General features: G+C 39.2%; 1 protein-coding gene and 1 long non-coding RNA gene across 2 annotated transcripts; both read left to right on the forward strand.

Annotated features, from left to right (window-relative positions):
* The first annotated feature begins 6,991 nt into the window (after positions 1–6,991).
* On the forward strand, positions 6,992–8,907 carry LOC131434065 (uncharacterized). The gene is made up of 2 exons (XM_058600715.1): positions 6,992–8,774; positions 8,876–8,907. Exons 1-2 carry the CDS (start codon positions 6,992–6,994, stop codon positions 8,905–8,907), a joined length of 1,815 nt encoding a protein of 604 aa, XP_058456698.1.
* Positions 8,908–9,053: 146 nt separating this feature from the next.
* On the forward strand, positions 9,054–9,807 carry LOC131439272 (uncharacterized). The gene is made up of 3 exons (XR_009231092.1): positions 9,054–9,340; positions 9,412–9,624; positions 9,692–9,807. It is a non-coding gene; the product is annotated as an uncharacterized LOC131439272 (long non-coding RNA).
* Positions 9,808–17,478: the final 7,671 nt, after the last annotated feature.

The following is a 17,478-nucleotide window of genomic DNA, read 5'->3' on the forward strand; positions in this document are numbered from 1 at the left end:
GACTGCGATGGATGTTCAACCCGGTCCTTCGCCTTCCACCGTTGAAACAGAAGGCGAAGACAAAGGTAAAAACTTTGAGCGAAATCTAAAAAAGAAGATTCGCAAAAGACAAGCTCTCGGAAAGGCGGCTTCTGCTTCTAGAGGCCACTTGTCCGAACAAACTGAGCGCTTTCAGGTCCGGATGTTGAACGGTATGTTCACTGAGGACCTGAAAGCCCATTTATTAAGAGACTTGAACAAATGTCTCTTCACAACGACGTCTACGGAGTTTATACCAAGCTTCAAAGGCTGTGGACTTAGGTACGGCATCGTCTGGTTCTCTCCGGAGAATGAGATGAGCAGTGCCTGGCTCAAGCAGAAGCTTGGTTTGATAAACCAGCAGGCTGGCGATAGTAAGTTCATTATTGAACCCTACAGTCTACATCAAAATCGGGTTTGCCTTCCTATTCCTTGGGATACTGAGGAAGGGTTGGCTGAATCCGATGTTCTGATGAGATTAGATCTGCAAAATCCGGGGATTTTGTTGAATCGGTGGATGTTACTCAAGGCGGGTCCGGTTACTGTGGGAAAACGCATGTTTTTCTGCAGTATCGACGATGACTCAATGAGCCTTCTAGAGAAAACAAAATTCCGTCTGAACTATGGTTTTCAGAAAATCTATGTACGTATCGTTCATCAGAAAAACGTACATAGTAACAAACCTGAATAGGCTTTAAGAGCAGACTGTTCGGGACCTCGCAAAGGTTCAGAATTTACTTCTGCTTTCACTAAATGTGATCCCCAGCAGATTGTTCAGCATCCCTCAGGGGTGCAGAATTTACTTCTGCTTTCTATGTTTTTTTGTGTCGTCAATTTCCCCCATTCTCCTAGTCCAAACCTTACCATTTCCCTTCGATCCCTCCCTCTAACACATCGGGAAAATGATGAAAACAAATAATATGGATGGCAAGGCACAAATCTCCAAATATCAAGGGGAACGTGCCATTCGAGCCAATTTGTTCTGATTCCTGACCATTCAACTCCCAAAAGACTTTACTCCCTCTCTTACCCACAAAATATACAATGGCCGACACGACACAACGAGTCCCATTGGTTAAACCCGAATTACATTGCGCGTTCTAACTCCTCCTTACGGATATACTCAGAGATCCTAACTGTTAGAATTAATTAGCTAGGCTAGGAGAGGATAAACTATATAAGTTAATGAATCTCTGATAATCAATGGATTTGGTGAATTACCGACTAAAAGGTGTATTTAAGATGTTCTCATGGCGACCGTGATATAGAGTCTGTGTCGAGGTCATTATTGAAAAATTTAAATCCGCGCAATGTACTTAGAAGAAAAAAAGTGACTCGCTCGTTAGTAGCTACACACCGTTGTTCGGTGTTTCGATTGAACATTTTAGATTACCGGTCAGTGAAAGAGAATTCTAAGTAAAGTAAATGATTTGTTGGTGAAGTGACTTTATCAGAGCTGCACATTAGCCGCAGTGATTTGTGATTTGTGGAAAAGCCTTTAGCGACGACAATAAGAGATAACTCTAACGATTGCATCATTTACAAACATGTTTCATACGATATTTGCTATGAACGACGGAATAAAAACATATACACACGGTAGTGAGACTGCAATGTGAATTTTTAACTATACCAATGAAGCAACCGCAGCATCAAAAAAATATTTTGGCTCGGTCTAAGTGAACCTGGTGGGATACCTTACCTCTAATCCTTCGTGAAGTATGCTTTCGTTATGGTATGCCAAAATATGTACTATTTGTCTATAAATGTGGTTACCGTGCTCGACATCAAATTATGCATGGTGATTGGAAGTGAATGTTATGATAGAGACAAATTTGACGCTCCATTTCCGGTGAACAACTTTCGTGGTGGTATGCAAATGTGAACTTTGACATATTTCAATTTGGTGTTAGTCCACTGAAATCAATTATTACTGAGAAGAATACGTCGAAAAAAAAATTGATGGTTCACAACAGCAGCCGTATACATTGGCTGCCTGCTATGTACGAGGACGTCAGACGGGAACCTGAGATGCACCAGAGGTAGGAGCGGACACAAAATAAATTACGGATACTGTGCATAAATTAAGAAAAGAGACCCTTTAAGAAGTTACGCAAATATTCACTACGATAGATGATAACAACTATAGGATAAAGTTTCGAAATGGGTTGGTTTTCGTCAGACGAAACCATCAATAATACAATCGCCTCCCCGTCGAGGAAAACTGAGGGCATCGCGCTATGCGCACTGGTGAAGTTATACATGTGTATTTATGACTAGGGAAATACATATAACCTACTATAAATGTGAAAGGAAAAACTCCTTTGAAAAAAGAAAATTATTAGTCATCTAACATGAAATGCAAACTTATAAGGAGCTAGAGAAACTCCATACATACATAAAAAAATCAATTAATACAAAATTATCAGAGAAATTACTCCAAGAAAAACTAGAACAATGTAAAGAACTAAAAGCGGACCTAGAAAATTTTTTAACAAAAAAACAAGACATCATTGATGATAAGACTTTCCATACCCTACACGCTCTTTGAACATAACTCATCGTTTGAGTTGCGATTACTCAAATTCATAAACTGGAACAATATGTCAAAATTTGAGTATGGATATGAGGAAAATAAACTCGTTGCCATGAGTTCTCTCGCATTTATTCATGTATTAGAGTAAGCGTTGAGTTTTTAAACATTTGAGTGAAAAAAATACTTCTTGCAGTTCAGTGCGTTTTCATTCTCGGAATATTCTTATCGAAATAAAGAATGCAAGAATACGTGGTCCGGTTTTAAAAACATGAATCAACGTCAATCATAGACGTTTTGTGGTTTCAATTATGCTTAGTGAAAAGCGCGATATCAAAACAATTCAATTTTTACTCCAAACCGTTCAAATGGAAACGGTTTTGAATCACTATTTTGCGCATTCAAAAGTAAGAAGATTAACTTTGTATATGAAAATTAACAAAGAAAATTTTTATCATTTTGAGAGCAAGGAACTCAAATTTTGAGTTGAACTTACTCAAATTTTGAACAAAATATTTTTTTCTTATTTTGAGTAAAAATTACTAAAGTTTTGACAATTTCGCCGCTTAACGCAAAAATGAGTAGATAGGTGGTAACTCAAGTTTAGAGTACGTGCACTTTTTATTAAATTGGGTGATGTGTCACTCAATTTTGAGTTATGTTCAATGAGAGTGTAGTGAAAAACACGAGGCTATGAACGGACGAAATTTGTAGAATAATACAATTAAAAACTACAAACATTCACCCTTACTCTGAATACTGACGTATTGATTTTTATGTCGTTATTCAGAATAAGGGTGATTAAAGCACAGATTAACAGACATGACAGTATGAGTAAATTCTTATAAAAATAATTTTTCGTGATGCACTAGTTCCACCTATATTGTACTGCGCGAACTATTTACTATCTGTACACCCCTTGTGTTATGTAAAAGTTTTTTTACTAGTTGGTTTCCCCTCGTTTGTCAACACCGATCAGCTGCTTGCAGGGATGCCGGATTTCATCATAATATTTGAAAATGAATCATCACAATAAATTATTGGATTTAGTTGATAATATATTTAACTCTTTTAGCGATGTTGGAAGGTAACCATTTATTTGACTCAACGTTATTCATCTAGACTATTTTTTATTGTGTTGGTAGTTTTCACCCGAAATTAAGTGGCGGCAGACCAGAAGCAAGTAAATATTGTAACAAAACGGGTTCGATTTTGTATTGCGTTGGAGGATGAGAAGTAGGCACAATTATGTATATAGTTTTGGCAATATGTATTAAATCTGTATCCTCCATGAAATTCGCATGGACGTATACAAATCAATACATTACAGGTAATTCTATATGAATGGCAACTCTGTTGGTAAATGAAAAAAATTAACACAGTCTAGATGACAGACAGGATATTTTTGATAGGGTAACGTGGCGCCATCATGACACATGTGAGTACTGTCCCAAATAAAGGAATATTCGAAATTACCGTTAAAATGATTGAAGAATCTAATTTGAGTGTCCTGCCTGTTAGTCTATTATTAAAGCGACTAGACGGAACCATGACACAAACGACACCACCCTTTGGCTTACGGCAGGCAACGGCCCTAATCCAACCATATGACGGCTCCCTCGAGAGCCTAGACACATTTATCGACTCAGCAAGTTTGCTGAACGAGTTAATTGTGTCAGAGCACATCGCCATGGCAATTAAATTTTAAAAAAAAACCAGACTGTCCGGAAAAGCCAGACAATATGTTACGAAACCGCAGGGCTGATTCGTGCGCGGTGGTGAAGTTCAACACCGGTCACCGCTGTCAACGAAAGAGAACATAGATGTCAGTAGAAAACGTCAGGTAACATAACCGCGTGCCAAACTATCGTCTGCAGCATAAGTAAATGTCAGTATACGCTGTGCAGTGCGGTGCAGTAATAAACTTAAAATCTAAATTGCTAAAAATTTGATTATTGTATCTACATAGATCACAGTACGGCTCGTTTATGAGGGCATGCAAATTAGATTAAATAGTATCACAAGTAAGTCAACCGTATGTTTAAATATTACTCATATTAATGAATTGTTAAACACAGGGCACTGAGCATTGTTAAAAACGCTAATCACAGACTGTTTCGGATAGAGGTTAGAAGAAGAAGACGAAAATGTAAGTGTAAGATGATTTATCGAAATTGAATAAGTATTACGGAATATATTACAGCTTTGAAGTTGCGATTTAGCTGCTACCAAGATTGTGGTTCTTCCCCATCCGAACAATCTTCAAAGATTTTCTTGTGATAATATTACCATCGCGAATATCGACGAGATGGAGGTGGCAAAACACTGCACTAAATGCGATCGCCCGGATTCAGTTGATAATCTCGTAGGATGTGATGTTTGTGAGACATGGATGCACTTTGGATGTGCAAATGTGACAGATTCCATTGCGGATATCAATCGCAGTTGGAAATGTGAGCAGTGCAGGGAAGAGGAATCCATGATTCAATCACGTGTGTCAGTCGGTCGTTCGTCTACAAGCAAATGTTCAAGTCGAATTGAACTTAACCTAAAAATGTTGGAGGAACAAAAGGCTTTAAGAATGCAAAGAATACAGCAGGAAGAAGCAGCAAAAGCAAATGTCAGGATGCAATTAGCTGAGATGGAGGAAACTTTCTTGAAGAAAAAGTACGAGTTTCTGCTAGCAGAAGCAGATAATTCACAAGATGGAGTCAGTAGGAAATCGAGATTGAGCAGTCGAGCTAGCAAGGAGAAAGTACGGACGTGGCTTAGCAAGCAGGAAGTGGACACATCACACAATGTGAAAGTAGTGTCATCCAGTAATCCTTCGCCAATGATCGTTAACACTGAAGCAGCTCAGCAGTCTGGTATTCCAGCTCTCATCACTTCAAGTCCACCTGCATCGAACGTTCCTGACATAGCAGTTTCTGGTCCTGCATCAGCATCAACACTAAATTCAACAGATGGTAAATGTTTTCCGTGTTCTGCTGCTGAGATTGTATCCCATGATTTGGTACCAGTGGGTTCAGATGGTTATGTATCTCATGCGGAAATAACGATCGACGTTCCCCGCCGAGCACCGGTGAGTTCTTCACATAGGACTAGATGCAGTTCGTTCATAGAAACAAACATTCTGGAGCAGATAGGCACCGATCGAGTCCTGCGGAAGATTACTAACAGTGCACCACCATCTATTGTTAAGTTTCCTACCAGATCGGATTGTAATCAACAATCAGAAATAATAGCTAGTAATAACGATATGTTAGGCACGAGTAGGGCAGTAGAGTACGACTACAATGCAGTCATACATTCCTAATAGTAGGCCAATGATCCATGATACGCTAGTAGTAACAAGTGTGTCATCAGTACCTCCCGTAACCTATAGGTCCTTGCCAGTGTGTAGCTATAATTCCATCTTTCCACAAAATACCTTTGCCTTAAATCAAGAGTAAAAACCATATGCTCCCGCGCACAGTGTTGCGGCCAGTCGGTGTGTTGCAGCTAATCCAACAAAGTCATGCTTGACTGGGGAACATTATCGTCGGATGGGAGGCAGTACGGTTAACTTCCAATGCCCTGGGTTATCAGTATCGAGTGTGCATACTGGAGCAACGTTAAGTACTACTTGTCAAACGACATGGACCCGTAACAAACCCCCGGGCCTTTTGGCGGTGATGTACCAGGGATGGTAAATAATTACATACCGATTTCATCACAGCCAAACGTTATGCTTACAAATATTGGTGGCTACCGTGCAAATACGAATGTGTTGCAACCACCAGTTTCCCACGTCACTTCACGTCCATTCGATATTCCGTTCCTTCAGCCGTCTGTACCCTCGTCCATATCCGTTTTCCTGTCCCAGGGCGCTGTGGACCAACGAATGAACAAATGGCCGCAAGGCAAGTTATGCCAAGGGAGCTACCGTCCTTCTCCGGAGATCCGCAAGATTGGTCAATATTCTACAGTTCGTTCTGCAATTCGACTGATACATGTGGATTCAGTGACGCCGAGAATCTGGCGAGATTACAACGTTGTTTGAAAGGACAGGCGTTAGACGCAGTAAAAAGTCGATTACTCATGCCGTAATCGGTTCCATTCGTGATTGATACACTGCGTCGATTGTACGGGCGACCGGAAATACTCATGTACTCGCTTCTTCAAAAGCTCCGAACAGTTCCTTCTCCTAAGACTGATAATTTGCAGTCGCAGATAGATTTCGGTCTTGCGGTACAAAATGTTGTAGACCACATGAGTATCGCTAATCTGTCTGATCACTTGTGTAATTCGATGCTTCTCCATGAGCTAGTGGAGAAACTTCCACTTCAACTCAAGATGCAGCGGTCTTATTACAAAAGTAGATTTACTTGTGTCAACTTGGCGACCTTCAGCGCGTTTATGTCAGAACTAGTGCTGATGGCATCGGAGGTTACACTCCCTATGGATGCGCTTACCCTCAACTCCAAATCAACTAAATCAGGCAGAGACAAACCGAAGCTTTATATACACGCTGAGGAGATACGGGATGGAAAAGGTTTAAAGGCTTGTGTGTTTTGCGATAAAACAAACCATGAGATTGCAAACTGCAAGCAATTCAAGGCGCTCGATATCGATGATAGATGGAAGACCGTTAAGCAGAAACAGCTGTGCAGAAGCTGTTTAGTGCCACATCGGAAATGGCCATGTCGTACTAAAACGGAGTACGGTGTTAATGGTTGCCGAATACATCATCACAAACTTCTGCATTCTGAGAACTTTTCCAGTAACGGCTTCTGTCTAAGTTGGACTGGAAATATTACCAGAGAGGAAAAGGAGTCGCAGCGTATCAGCGTAGTAATTCACGGAAATGGAAAGAAGTTCAAGCTTCATAACGTGAGAACAGTACAGAATTTGCACTTACCGGCACAAACGTTGGACTACGAAGAACTGTCCTATACTTTTCCTCATCTGAAAGGCCTTCCTATCCAGAGCTATACCAACGCAGTTCCTGGGGTAATCATCGGAATCGAGCATATCCGGCTATTGACAGCGCTGCGAACGAGAGAGGGTAATAACAACGAGCCAGTGGCGACTAAAACTCGCCTGGGATGGTGTATCTTCGGGAAGAGTTCCCAGAACAGTAACGTTATGGAGCAGTTGAATGTACACATAGACGACGGTATGTCAAATCGTGATCTGCATCAGTGGATAAAACAATTTTTCGCCGTTGAAGAGTCAAGCGTGACAGTAAAGCCGGAGGCTGACGAGGACAAACGAGCACGTCAAATCATGGAAACCACCACTCAGCGGGTCAACGGTGCGTTCGAGACGGGATTGCTATGGAAATACGATCACATCTGTTTTCCTGACAGCTACCCGATGACACTACGGCGCATGAAAGCGTTGGAGAGGCGGTTAAGTAAAGAACCGGCTCTTGCATCAAGAGTGATGGAACAGATTTCGGAGTACGAAATGAAAGGGTACGCCTATCGTTTCACTCCGGAAGAACTTCAATCTACGCAAGCGAGTAGGGTCTGTTATCTACCACTAGGCTTAGTGCAGAGTCCCAAGAAACCGGACAAACTGCGACTGATCTGGGACGCCAAGGCTCGTGTAGGCGGTGTGTCGCTGAACGATATGTTATTAAAAGGTCCTGATCTCTTGGTGGAACTAATTTCGGTACTGTTGCGTTTCCGACAGGGAGACATTGCAGTGGTAGGCGACATAAAAGAAATGTTCCATCAGATCAGTGTTCGGAACGAAGACAAGCAGTCACAGAGATTCGTTTTTCGTATGCAGCCTGAGTTAGAACCCCAAATCTTCGTCATGGACGTATGCACCTTTGGAGCTACCTGTTCACCGAGTCTTGCGCAGTTCGTCAAGAACAAGAATGCAATGGAGTTTGCCGAAATCTTCCCAAGGGCGGCAAGGGCCATCAGGCATAACCACTACGTGGACGATTTTTTGGACAGTATAGACACCGTAGAAGAAGCTATTCGACTAGTCAAAGAGGTGAAATATATTCATGGACAGGCGGGATTCGAGATCCGTAACTTCAGCTCAAATTCGGACGAAGTTCTAACGGGTATCGGTGAAACAGTTGAGCGACAGCAAGTATCTATGAACCTGGATAAACTCTATACAGAACGCGTGTTGGGCCTGATCTGGATACCGAAGGAAGATGTCTTCACATTCGATTTGAGCAACATGAAGGAGGAAATCAAAGCATTAGTTGAAAGCGAAAGTATACCAACTAAGCGTCAAGTCTTGCGAACGGTCATGTCTCTGTTCGACCCGATGGGATTGATTGCACACTTTGTTGTGCATGGCAAAGTTCTAATGCAGCAAATATGGAGAAGTGGAACGGATTGGGATGACCTGATATCGGTCGAATTGCGAGATGGTTGGAGGACTTGGTGCCGACAGATGCAGAAACTGAATGCTGTCAGCGTGCCTCGTTGCTTTTTCAAAGGGGTCAACCGACGACACGACCAGACACTCCGAAGGAAAATCAAAATAAAAAGTGTTCGTGAGCGATTTACCGCCAGTTACCACAAATATAGCGACCCCTTGATGGTGATGAAAATAATGTTCTTGAGCAACACTGCTTAAGTTGCTACGAACTAGTAACCAAGGAACCCCATAATAAATAAACAAACCCCTTGAAATAGTTTTGAAACAGTTCACTTGAAATTTTTTGCCATCAGTGCCAAAATTAAAAACTATAAATAGTTCTGGAGAAATCAAGATCGAGGAAGCGCGAGGCCGGGAACTGGTACCCCTGAAAAATGATATTATCAATACGACGAAGTAAGACGCTTTCACAATAGGCTAACTACGAAGAATAAAATTTGGCTAACTGAACATTTTTATTTATCTAGAATTACAGAATTATCCTGCACCAGAGCCAGATTCAATAGTTGAACATGTACCAGAAAGAACTAGACATTTGTAAGTTAATGTTACAACGTTCCTTTTGTATTTGCGCCAATCGGAACTGGGTGCACAATATGCGAATCTGACATTAGATGTATTGCTGCGACAGACAGGCGTCATGCTGTATCATCTTCAAGGGCTATCAAGGAGCTCAATCTGTATCGTAGTCATGAAACTCATTCATGATGAGTATCAAATTACTTTAATGAAATTTATTTTTTGCAGGTCATAATTCTGATCAGAAACTGGATTCCCGTGCTTCTCAAATGTCTCAGGTTCATCAAATTTTACACCCGTTTTGCGAAGTAAAGGAGTACCTGGAATGTCCAAAATATGACGACGTAATGTTTTACATGTACGTTGATTAGCAATTAGGGTTCAATGATTTGGTAGAAAATCAGAATAAATTTGACGAATACTTTAGAAAGTCATTATAAAAGAACAAATTTGAATTCTGTTTATAAGTCTATTCGTACCTGCATATGAAGTGCGATTCTGGAATGGATTAGAAATAAACCTCAAATATTTAAGCATCTTTGATTTGTTGCAAACGATTTAATTGCATCTCGTAGAATAGTGCTGATTTATCTGATCGACTCAGCTTTATCATTCATTATTCGATACTAAATTTTGATGATCAGATTGATAAAAGGATTCGCACTAACGGTTCAATGACTTTTGCAGTTTACTACCATCTTAAAACTCATTTATATAGCAGACAGCCCTCATAGATTTGATCTGAAGTCTGATTATGTTAAATTTTTTACCAAACATCGACGGATATTGAAACGCTATGTGATACCGACAAAACGTGTTTAATCCACCTAGCAGTGAGATGATACCTTTTTTTACCAATCTGCATGTGTTTTTTGCATGAATATTCTTCGGTGTTTAAGTTTTCATGACATTATTTTAATGACCGTCGTTTTAAGCGACAATTTGAGATTTTAATCACTCATTACTCTGTAATGTCGAAACTGCAAATCGGATCGAATTTAAATCTAGAAGTGTGATAATCGATTAAAGATGCCATGATATGTAAGTTCCACTTTAGAGTTTATGGTAATTTAAGGTACTTCCAGAGCCGGTATTCAGGAACCAGAATAACCCAAACCGATTCGTATGGCCATAAAACGAATACATTACAACAGTTTTGAGTTCAACTTTGAAGCTCAATCCCATCTTCTATATCGGTTTGAGTTTTAAAAATTCATCATGATGTAATTCGAGAACCGGAAGTCATAATTGGATAAAATTAATTAATTTTTGTATGTATGTATAAAATTAGTTAATTTTTTATATAAGTTTATTTTAATTTGAATTTTTGTTTCTGATATTTGATTAGGCTTTTTTGAGAAAACGATTGAGCTTTGAGAAACGATTTTATACTGGAACCGGAATTCTAAAATCGGTATGGCCGAAGTCAGATAAATTCACCTGAATAGCTGTATAGTTTACATTTGTTTCAAAATATTTGAAAATCAGTGAAGACATCTTTGAGAAATCATAGCAGGAATTAAATTTTTAGGTGCCTTCTGAATCGACAAAAAGTTAATTTTTTTTATCGGCTATCCAAATCTGCTAACCCGATAAACCTGATTAATTTATGTGGAATAGACATTTTTATACCAATCACCCTGTATCTCCGAAACCGGATGTTGGATCTGGCTGAAGAGCAAAATGTTTTATAAAATCTTGAAACTTTTCATTTGAATCTTAGATGATTCTTAGAATTCATTTGAATCTTAGATCGGTTCAGCCATCTACGAGTAGAATGAGTTACACAATTTTGATTTCGTTTCATATATCATCCTGTAGTTCCGGAACCAGAGGTCGGAACCAAACATAATTCAGGAACTTTGTTTGGGAGCATACGACTTTTCGTATGAATCTGAATTTGTAGAAAAGAAATTTTCCGAGAAAATTGAGTGAAATTATTTGTCACACACGCATTTGCTGATCTCGACGAACTGATTCGAATGGTATATGGATGTTATGTTCTTCCAGCATTTATTGCTGTATGTAGTTGAAAACAATATAATTAAAAAAAATCTGCCATCATCTGGTTTATATATGTCATATTCGAACGATTATGTTGCCAAAAACGAGCCGTGCTAAAATCGGTCCGAGGCTAAATGTCATGGAAAAGGATGCTGTACACAGTCTTTTTGGTACTTAGAAACAATTGTATGTAACAGAATAAAAAATCGTGTTTTCCGTTGCTCCCAAGCATTGCTTTGTCATACAGCGCTCAAAACTCCTACTGCTGGAATAGGGGGAAAAGTAGTTTACACAAAAATTTCGTTATCTCCGTTAAAAATGGACGGATTTCAACAATCTATGGCTTGTTGGATAGGTATTATCGTGCGGAATCTAAGTCTGAAAACATATTCTGTTTTCAAGGTCAATTGTGACAGATACTGTCAAAAAACTGAAAATTTTGACATAAAACTTCGTATAACTCAAAAAGTAAACATCCGATCTCAAAACCATTCAATAGCGTTTTGGGTGACGGGGAGACCTTTCATTTGCAACTAGTTTGATCAAAATCGGCCCAGCCATCTCTGAGATCTCGACCTCTTAGTTGACAACACACATACAGACACACACACATACACACACACACACACACACAGAGACATTTGCTCAGTTCGTCGAGCTGAATCGATTGGTATATGTCATTCGGCCCTCCGGGCCTCAGAAAAATTTTCGAAAGTTTGAGCGAATTCTATACCTATTTTTTATATATATAAAAAACCTGTCTTAATCCACCTAGTGGTGTAATGATGCCTTTCTCATATCAATCATACTATCATACCAATATAATACTGTGGTATTCTTCAAAATTATTTTTCTTCGATTCTTAAAAGAATAATCGAAATAGATTTGTTTGACCGTCTACTGATAAAAACTATCAATTGGAAAAGATTTGAGGTCGATTTAGAAAACTTTTTACGGTTTTTCGCTCTTTTCAGTGATGGTATAAAATTTTTAACACACTTTACCCTATATTTCCGGATCCGGAAGTCGGATCCGAATAAAATCCAGGAATTACGTATGGGAACACAGGAACTTTCATTTGTTCCTAAGTTTGTGAAAATCGGTCGCGCCATCTATGAGAAAAGTTAGAACACATATTTTCATTTTTTTGCACATTTTACCCCATAAAGTTAGTGCAAAAAACGTTACATACACACATACGCACATACACACACACAAACACCCACATACACACACAGACATTTTGCGTACTCAACGAACTGAGTCGAATGGTATATGACACTCGGCCCTCCGGGACCCGGTTCAAAAGTCGGTTTTCACAGTGATTGCATAACCTTTCTATATGAGAAAGGCAAAAAGGCGAAAAAAAATTTTCTTCGATTCTTAAAAGAATAACCGAAATCGGTTTGTTTGACCGTCTACTGATAAAAACCATCAAATTGGAAAAGATTTGAGGTCGATTTAGAAAATTTTTTAAGGTTTTTCCCCATTTTCAGTTATGGTGTACAATTTTTAACACACTTTACCCTATATTTCCGGATCCGGAAGTCGGATCCGCATGAAATTCAGGAATAACGCATCGGACCACAGGACCTTTCATTTGAATCTGAGTTTGTGAAAATCGATTCAGCCATCTCTGAGAAAAGTTAGTGCACTTATTTTCACAATTTTTTGCACATTTTACCCCATAATTCCGGAACGGGAAGTCGGATCCAAATAATATTCAGGAATTTTGTATGGGACCACAAGACCTTTCATTTGAATCTAAGTTTGTGAAAATCGGTTCAGCCATCTCCGAGTAAAGTTAGTGCAAAAAAACGTTACATACACACATACGCACATACACACACACACACACACATACACACACACACACACACACATACACACACACAGACATTTTGCGTACTCGACGAACTGAGTCGAATGGTATATGACACTCGGCCCTCCGGGCCTCGGTTCAAAAGTCGGTTTTCACAGTGATTGCATAACCTTTCTATATGAGAAAGGCAAAAAGGTAAAAAAACGCAAAAAAATTATCCAATACAAAAGATTTTGGCACATACATCCAACAAGAAATTTTTCGAGCCTCAGCTGAACTAATCGATCCACTGCTCTTACGCGAGGTGATGCTGCAGAACTTGTTATTTGCCGCGGAGTGAGATCTTCCACTCGAGGTAGTTTATTTTGTTTATATTCTTCAAGTCTTCAATATGCAGTAACCAAGGTTTTGGTAATTGTTATTCAAAATCAATAATTCATCAACCTGTGTTGCCAGTTTCAATAGTTTTTCATGACATTTCATTTTGACATTACCAGTTACTGAGGGGTAGTTAAATTTGCGATACAGTTTTTAAAGCGAGTGGCAGGTCGTGTCGTCGGCCCATCTCTTATCGCTACTGACATGAAGGCCTTTTCTACACAGTTATGTCGTTTTCGTTTTTAAACTGAACTACACCGGTGGAGTTCTACACCATGGCATGAATAAACGAACAAAAATTATGAAAGCATAAACAGTAACCCTTGGCTACAATAAACGATTCCATTACACAGAGCTACACCGAACTTTTGATAAGTGCTACACCAGTGGTATCGGTGCACTGATGTAGTGCAATTGGTAAAAACGAACGGTTTCAGTGCAGCTTTCGCTACACCAGTGTAGTGCAATTTAAAAACGAAAACGACATTAGATAGTTGGTGCCCCGTTAGTTGGAGTGTTCGTTAATTGGGTATTCGGAAAGACATCATATTAACAAGATATCCAGCTCTCACATTTCCCGAACAAATCATTGGCAACATCCTTTTTTGCGAGCATGGCGCCCTTAGACGAGTCCGCATCGAATACATAGAAGTAAGGGAGATAAATGTCAAATTCGTGTGCGCCAAAATATAGGAATCTCTATACCGCGCACTACGCATATATACAATTGACATGATATGTTTAATGTGATGCCATGCGATTGTGTTGGTGAACTGAAGATTGACTTCGCCCCAAGCTGACAGGGTCTGGTATTCGTTAGTTGGAACATGGTCCAATTAAAACTGCTATGTCAAAACCTATTGTAAAAAGTACACACTTAGAACCGTTTCCCGAGCTCGGCATAATAAAATGCCGAACTAGATTGGCAACAGAACATTTTACTGATCATTCAGTATTCCACATGCTCTTTTCCGAAAATCGTTAAAGTAATATGCTGATATCTCGGTAAAGCACGTTCTTTTGTCGAAGTATGGCATAATATTATACTAAACTTGTCAGTAAACAACAAATATACCAAGATCATTGGTGTTCGATGACCAGTAAATGCAAAACTTCATTTATTATTTGAATTGTACATCCAATATGACAACTTGATTGCCAAACGATATCATTTCGATCATATGTGAACACTTCGACATGATATGCATATCATCTCGGTATATCAAATGATCAGCGCTAATGTGAACATACTATTAGAGCCTATATGTTATTTGGTTTTAATTGCCGCAAAATGTCTACTATAAGACGGATAGGTATTCTAGATTGAATCAGTTATAAATTTAGAATGGAAAAGCTAAGCTAGGCAGGCTCATATAGGCATGATCAAAAGAAAGAAATGAAATCTATTTTAGCTTCTATTTGAGGGGGTCGAACACTAAATTCGATGTCACATGGCTTACCGTAATGAACAGTTTTTTGGCAAAATTGACATGTGGCTATCTGATTGTCATAGGTAACAAGTGATTAGCACGGAATTCTTGTATCCTGACTGAAAGTCACATAAGAATGTATAGGCCTCTTCAAGCGCATGCGTAACAAACGTACACCATTAAGAATACCGGGGAAAAAGTTCTTCCAATTTTCTTTTTCGATAAAGAAAAACTCTCCGTATTGGGGCATAGTTTTGCGAATATAAGAATCGGTGACGCTTGAGGGAAGATCATGCCCACGCACTTCTATATCACTATTTTCCATATATACTGGAATGTTGTACTTAATGTTCAAGTGCTCCACATAGTGCACATTGTTATTGTCTTTTGCGAATTGAATTGCATCCAACTCTTCATAAAACTGGATGTAAACAACATTATTCGTCTTATTGCATTGAAGTAAATGCACACGTTTAATGTCAAGATGTCGTTTGGTTCACTCATTTCGAGGACGTTCTGTTGTTCACTACACAATACTGTACTTGGTTTCTTCCGTCCTGAACGTAAGCGGTTTTGTTATATCGACTGACTTGGATGAGATGTGAAAGCGAACTGACTGCTTATATCACTTGATATACCGAGATGTGTGCATATCACGTGGAAGTGTTCACGTGTGAACTAAATAATATCGTTTAACAATTAAATTGTCATTTTGGATATCATCATTAGAAATAAGGTCAGTAATATACCTTTCTCTTTCTTAAAATTCAATCAATAATTGAAGTTCTGCATTTATCGGTCTCCAAACGCCAATACTCGTTGATAAAATCAAAATTATAATGATCGTTTATTGTTACTCTCACAGTGACATTCATAAATGAGTACGTTCAATGCCATTATCCGGGTTGCTAGTCGCGACTTTTGACAATTCGACATGATATCATTCATGATATTACGGATATCATGCAGAAATGATCTTCGTATATCAATTATATCCGTATATCACTTGGTATCAGCGCTAATGTGAACATACTGTAAGTTTCATACCTACACTGGGGATGCAGCCGGCGAAAAACGCGCAAAATGGAAAGCGCACTTCTTCTCAATGTCGAATAGACAGAATTTGAATGTGTGCTTGTCTCTTATGCGAACCGTACACTAGAGTGCTTTCGGGCATATACACTTCGATGAAAATACCTGCGTCCACCTCAGAGAATTTGAGATCTCTGCTCTACCACTTTAGTGTGATTCAGTACTAGAGGTGACTGACACGCCTGCTATATTTCATTTTTTTTAATGATGATGAAAAAAATGACACTTTTAATGATAGTGAAACTTTTCGTTGTATTCTAGGTGAACCGACAAGCTTTCGTTAAAGAATCAACCCAAAGATCTCAAACTATCGTGCAACAAACAAGGTTTCCGAAATTGGATTGCATTACATGAACGTTGCAATAAGTTAATTTTTGACGTTCCAATTTCGCTTTTCTCCCTGACGTTCCAATTTTCCTTTTCTCCTGTGGCTGCCGACGGTTTTAAACACAGATATTGCACACGCTTACTTGTGGCTACTCAGTGAGTGAATCGAAAGTACTCATTTTCGGCTGCTATTAACAGACGTCAAAAAATGAGTAGAATTTAAAACTATCACTGAGGCAAAATTACCTAATCGCGCCGACCGACATTTTCATGTGTGAAATTTTCGGGGTTTTTAGAATGGAGAAAATAAAAATTTTTGTGGACAGCGAGTCGTATCAGGCTCTAGTTGGTAAGTAAAATACATTATGTTCATGCATGTTTATATTGTGAAATGGAAGTACATTGTTAATAGATTTTCCAATGTCCCGTGCGTGGTTGCCTGATGGTAACGGACACTTCCATCAGAAATGCTGTGAACGTATATTTCAAAGGGTTCACCGTCTTCGGTATAGAGATTCCTGGCACCCCTGAAACTAGGAGCCATGGTACCAGAGTTACCATATTCACAGATTTTTCTGTAAAATCACAGATCTTTTTGCCTATTTTGAAACACAGATTCTGTGTCACAGAACACAGATTTTGCGAAATTGGGGACTTTTGACCAATATTTGGGTAGCCACAAATAAGCGTGCACATCAGAGATGCCAGGTAAAATTTTCAAATATCTTCAGACTGGACTGCAAAAGTTGGTGGTAACTGTCTCTAGCTTCAGAGTTGCCATTCTTCAAAAATCCGTCTCTGGCTTAAAAATTTATCTGGATTTGTCTGTGTCTAACTATGCACAAGAAATTTTGACCGGGCTTCATTTTCAGTGAGCATAAAAAACGGTCTCATCGACGACACGACCAGACACTCCGAAGAAAAATCTGAATAAAAAGTGTTCGTGAGCGATTTACCGCCAG

This window comes from Malaya genurostris, chromosome 3 (genome assembly GCF_030247185.1).
Source record: "Malaya genurostris strain Urasoe2022 chromosome 3, Malgen_1.1, whole genome shotgun sequence".
Classification (NCBI taxonomy): domain Eukaryota; kingdom Metazoa; phylum Arthropoda; class Insecta; order Diptera; family Culicidae; genus Malaya; species Malaya genurostris.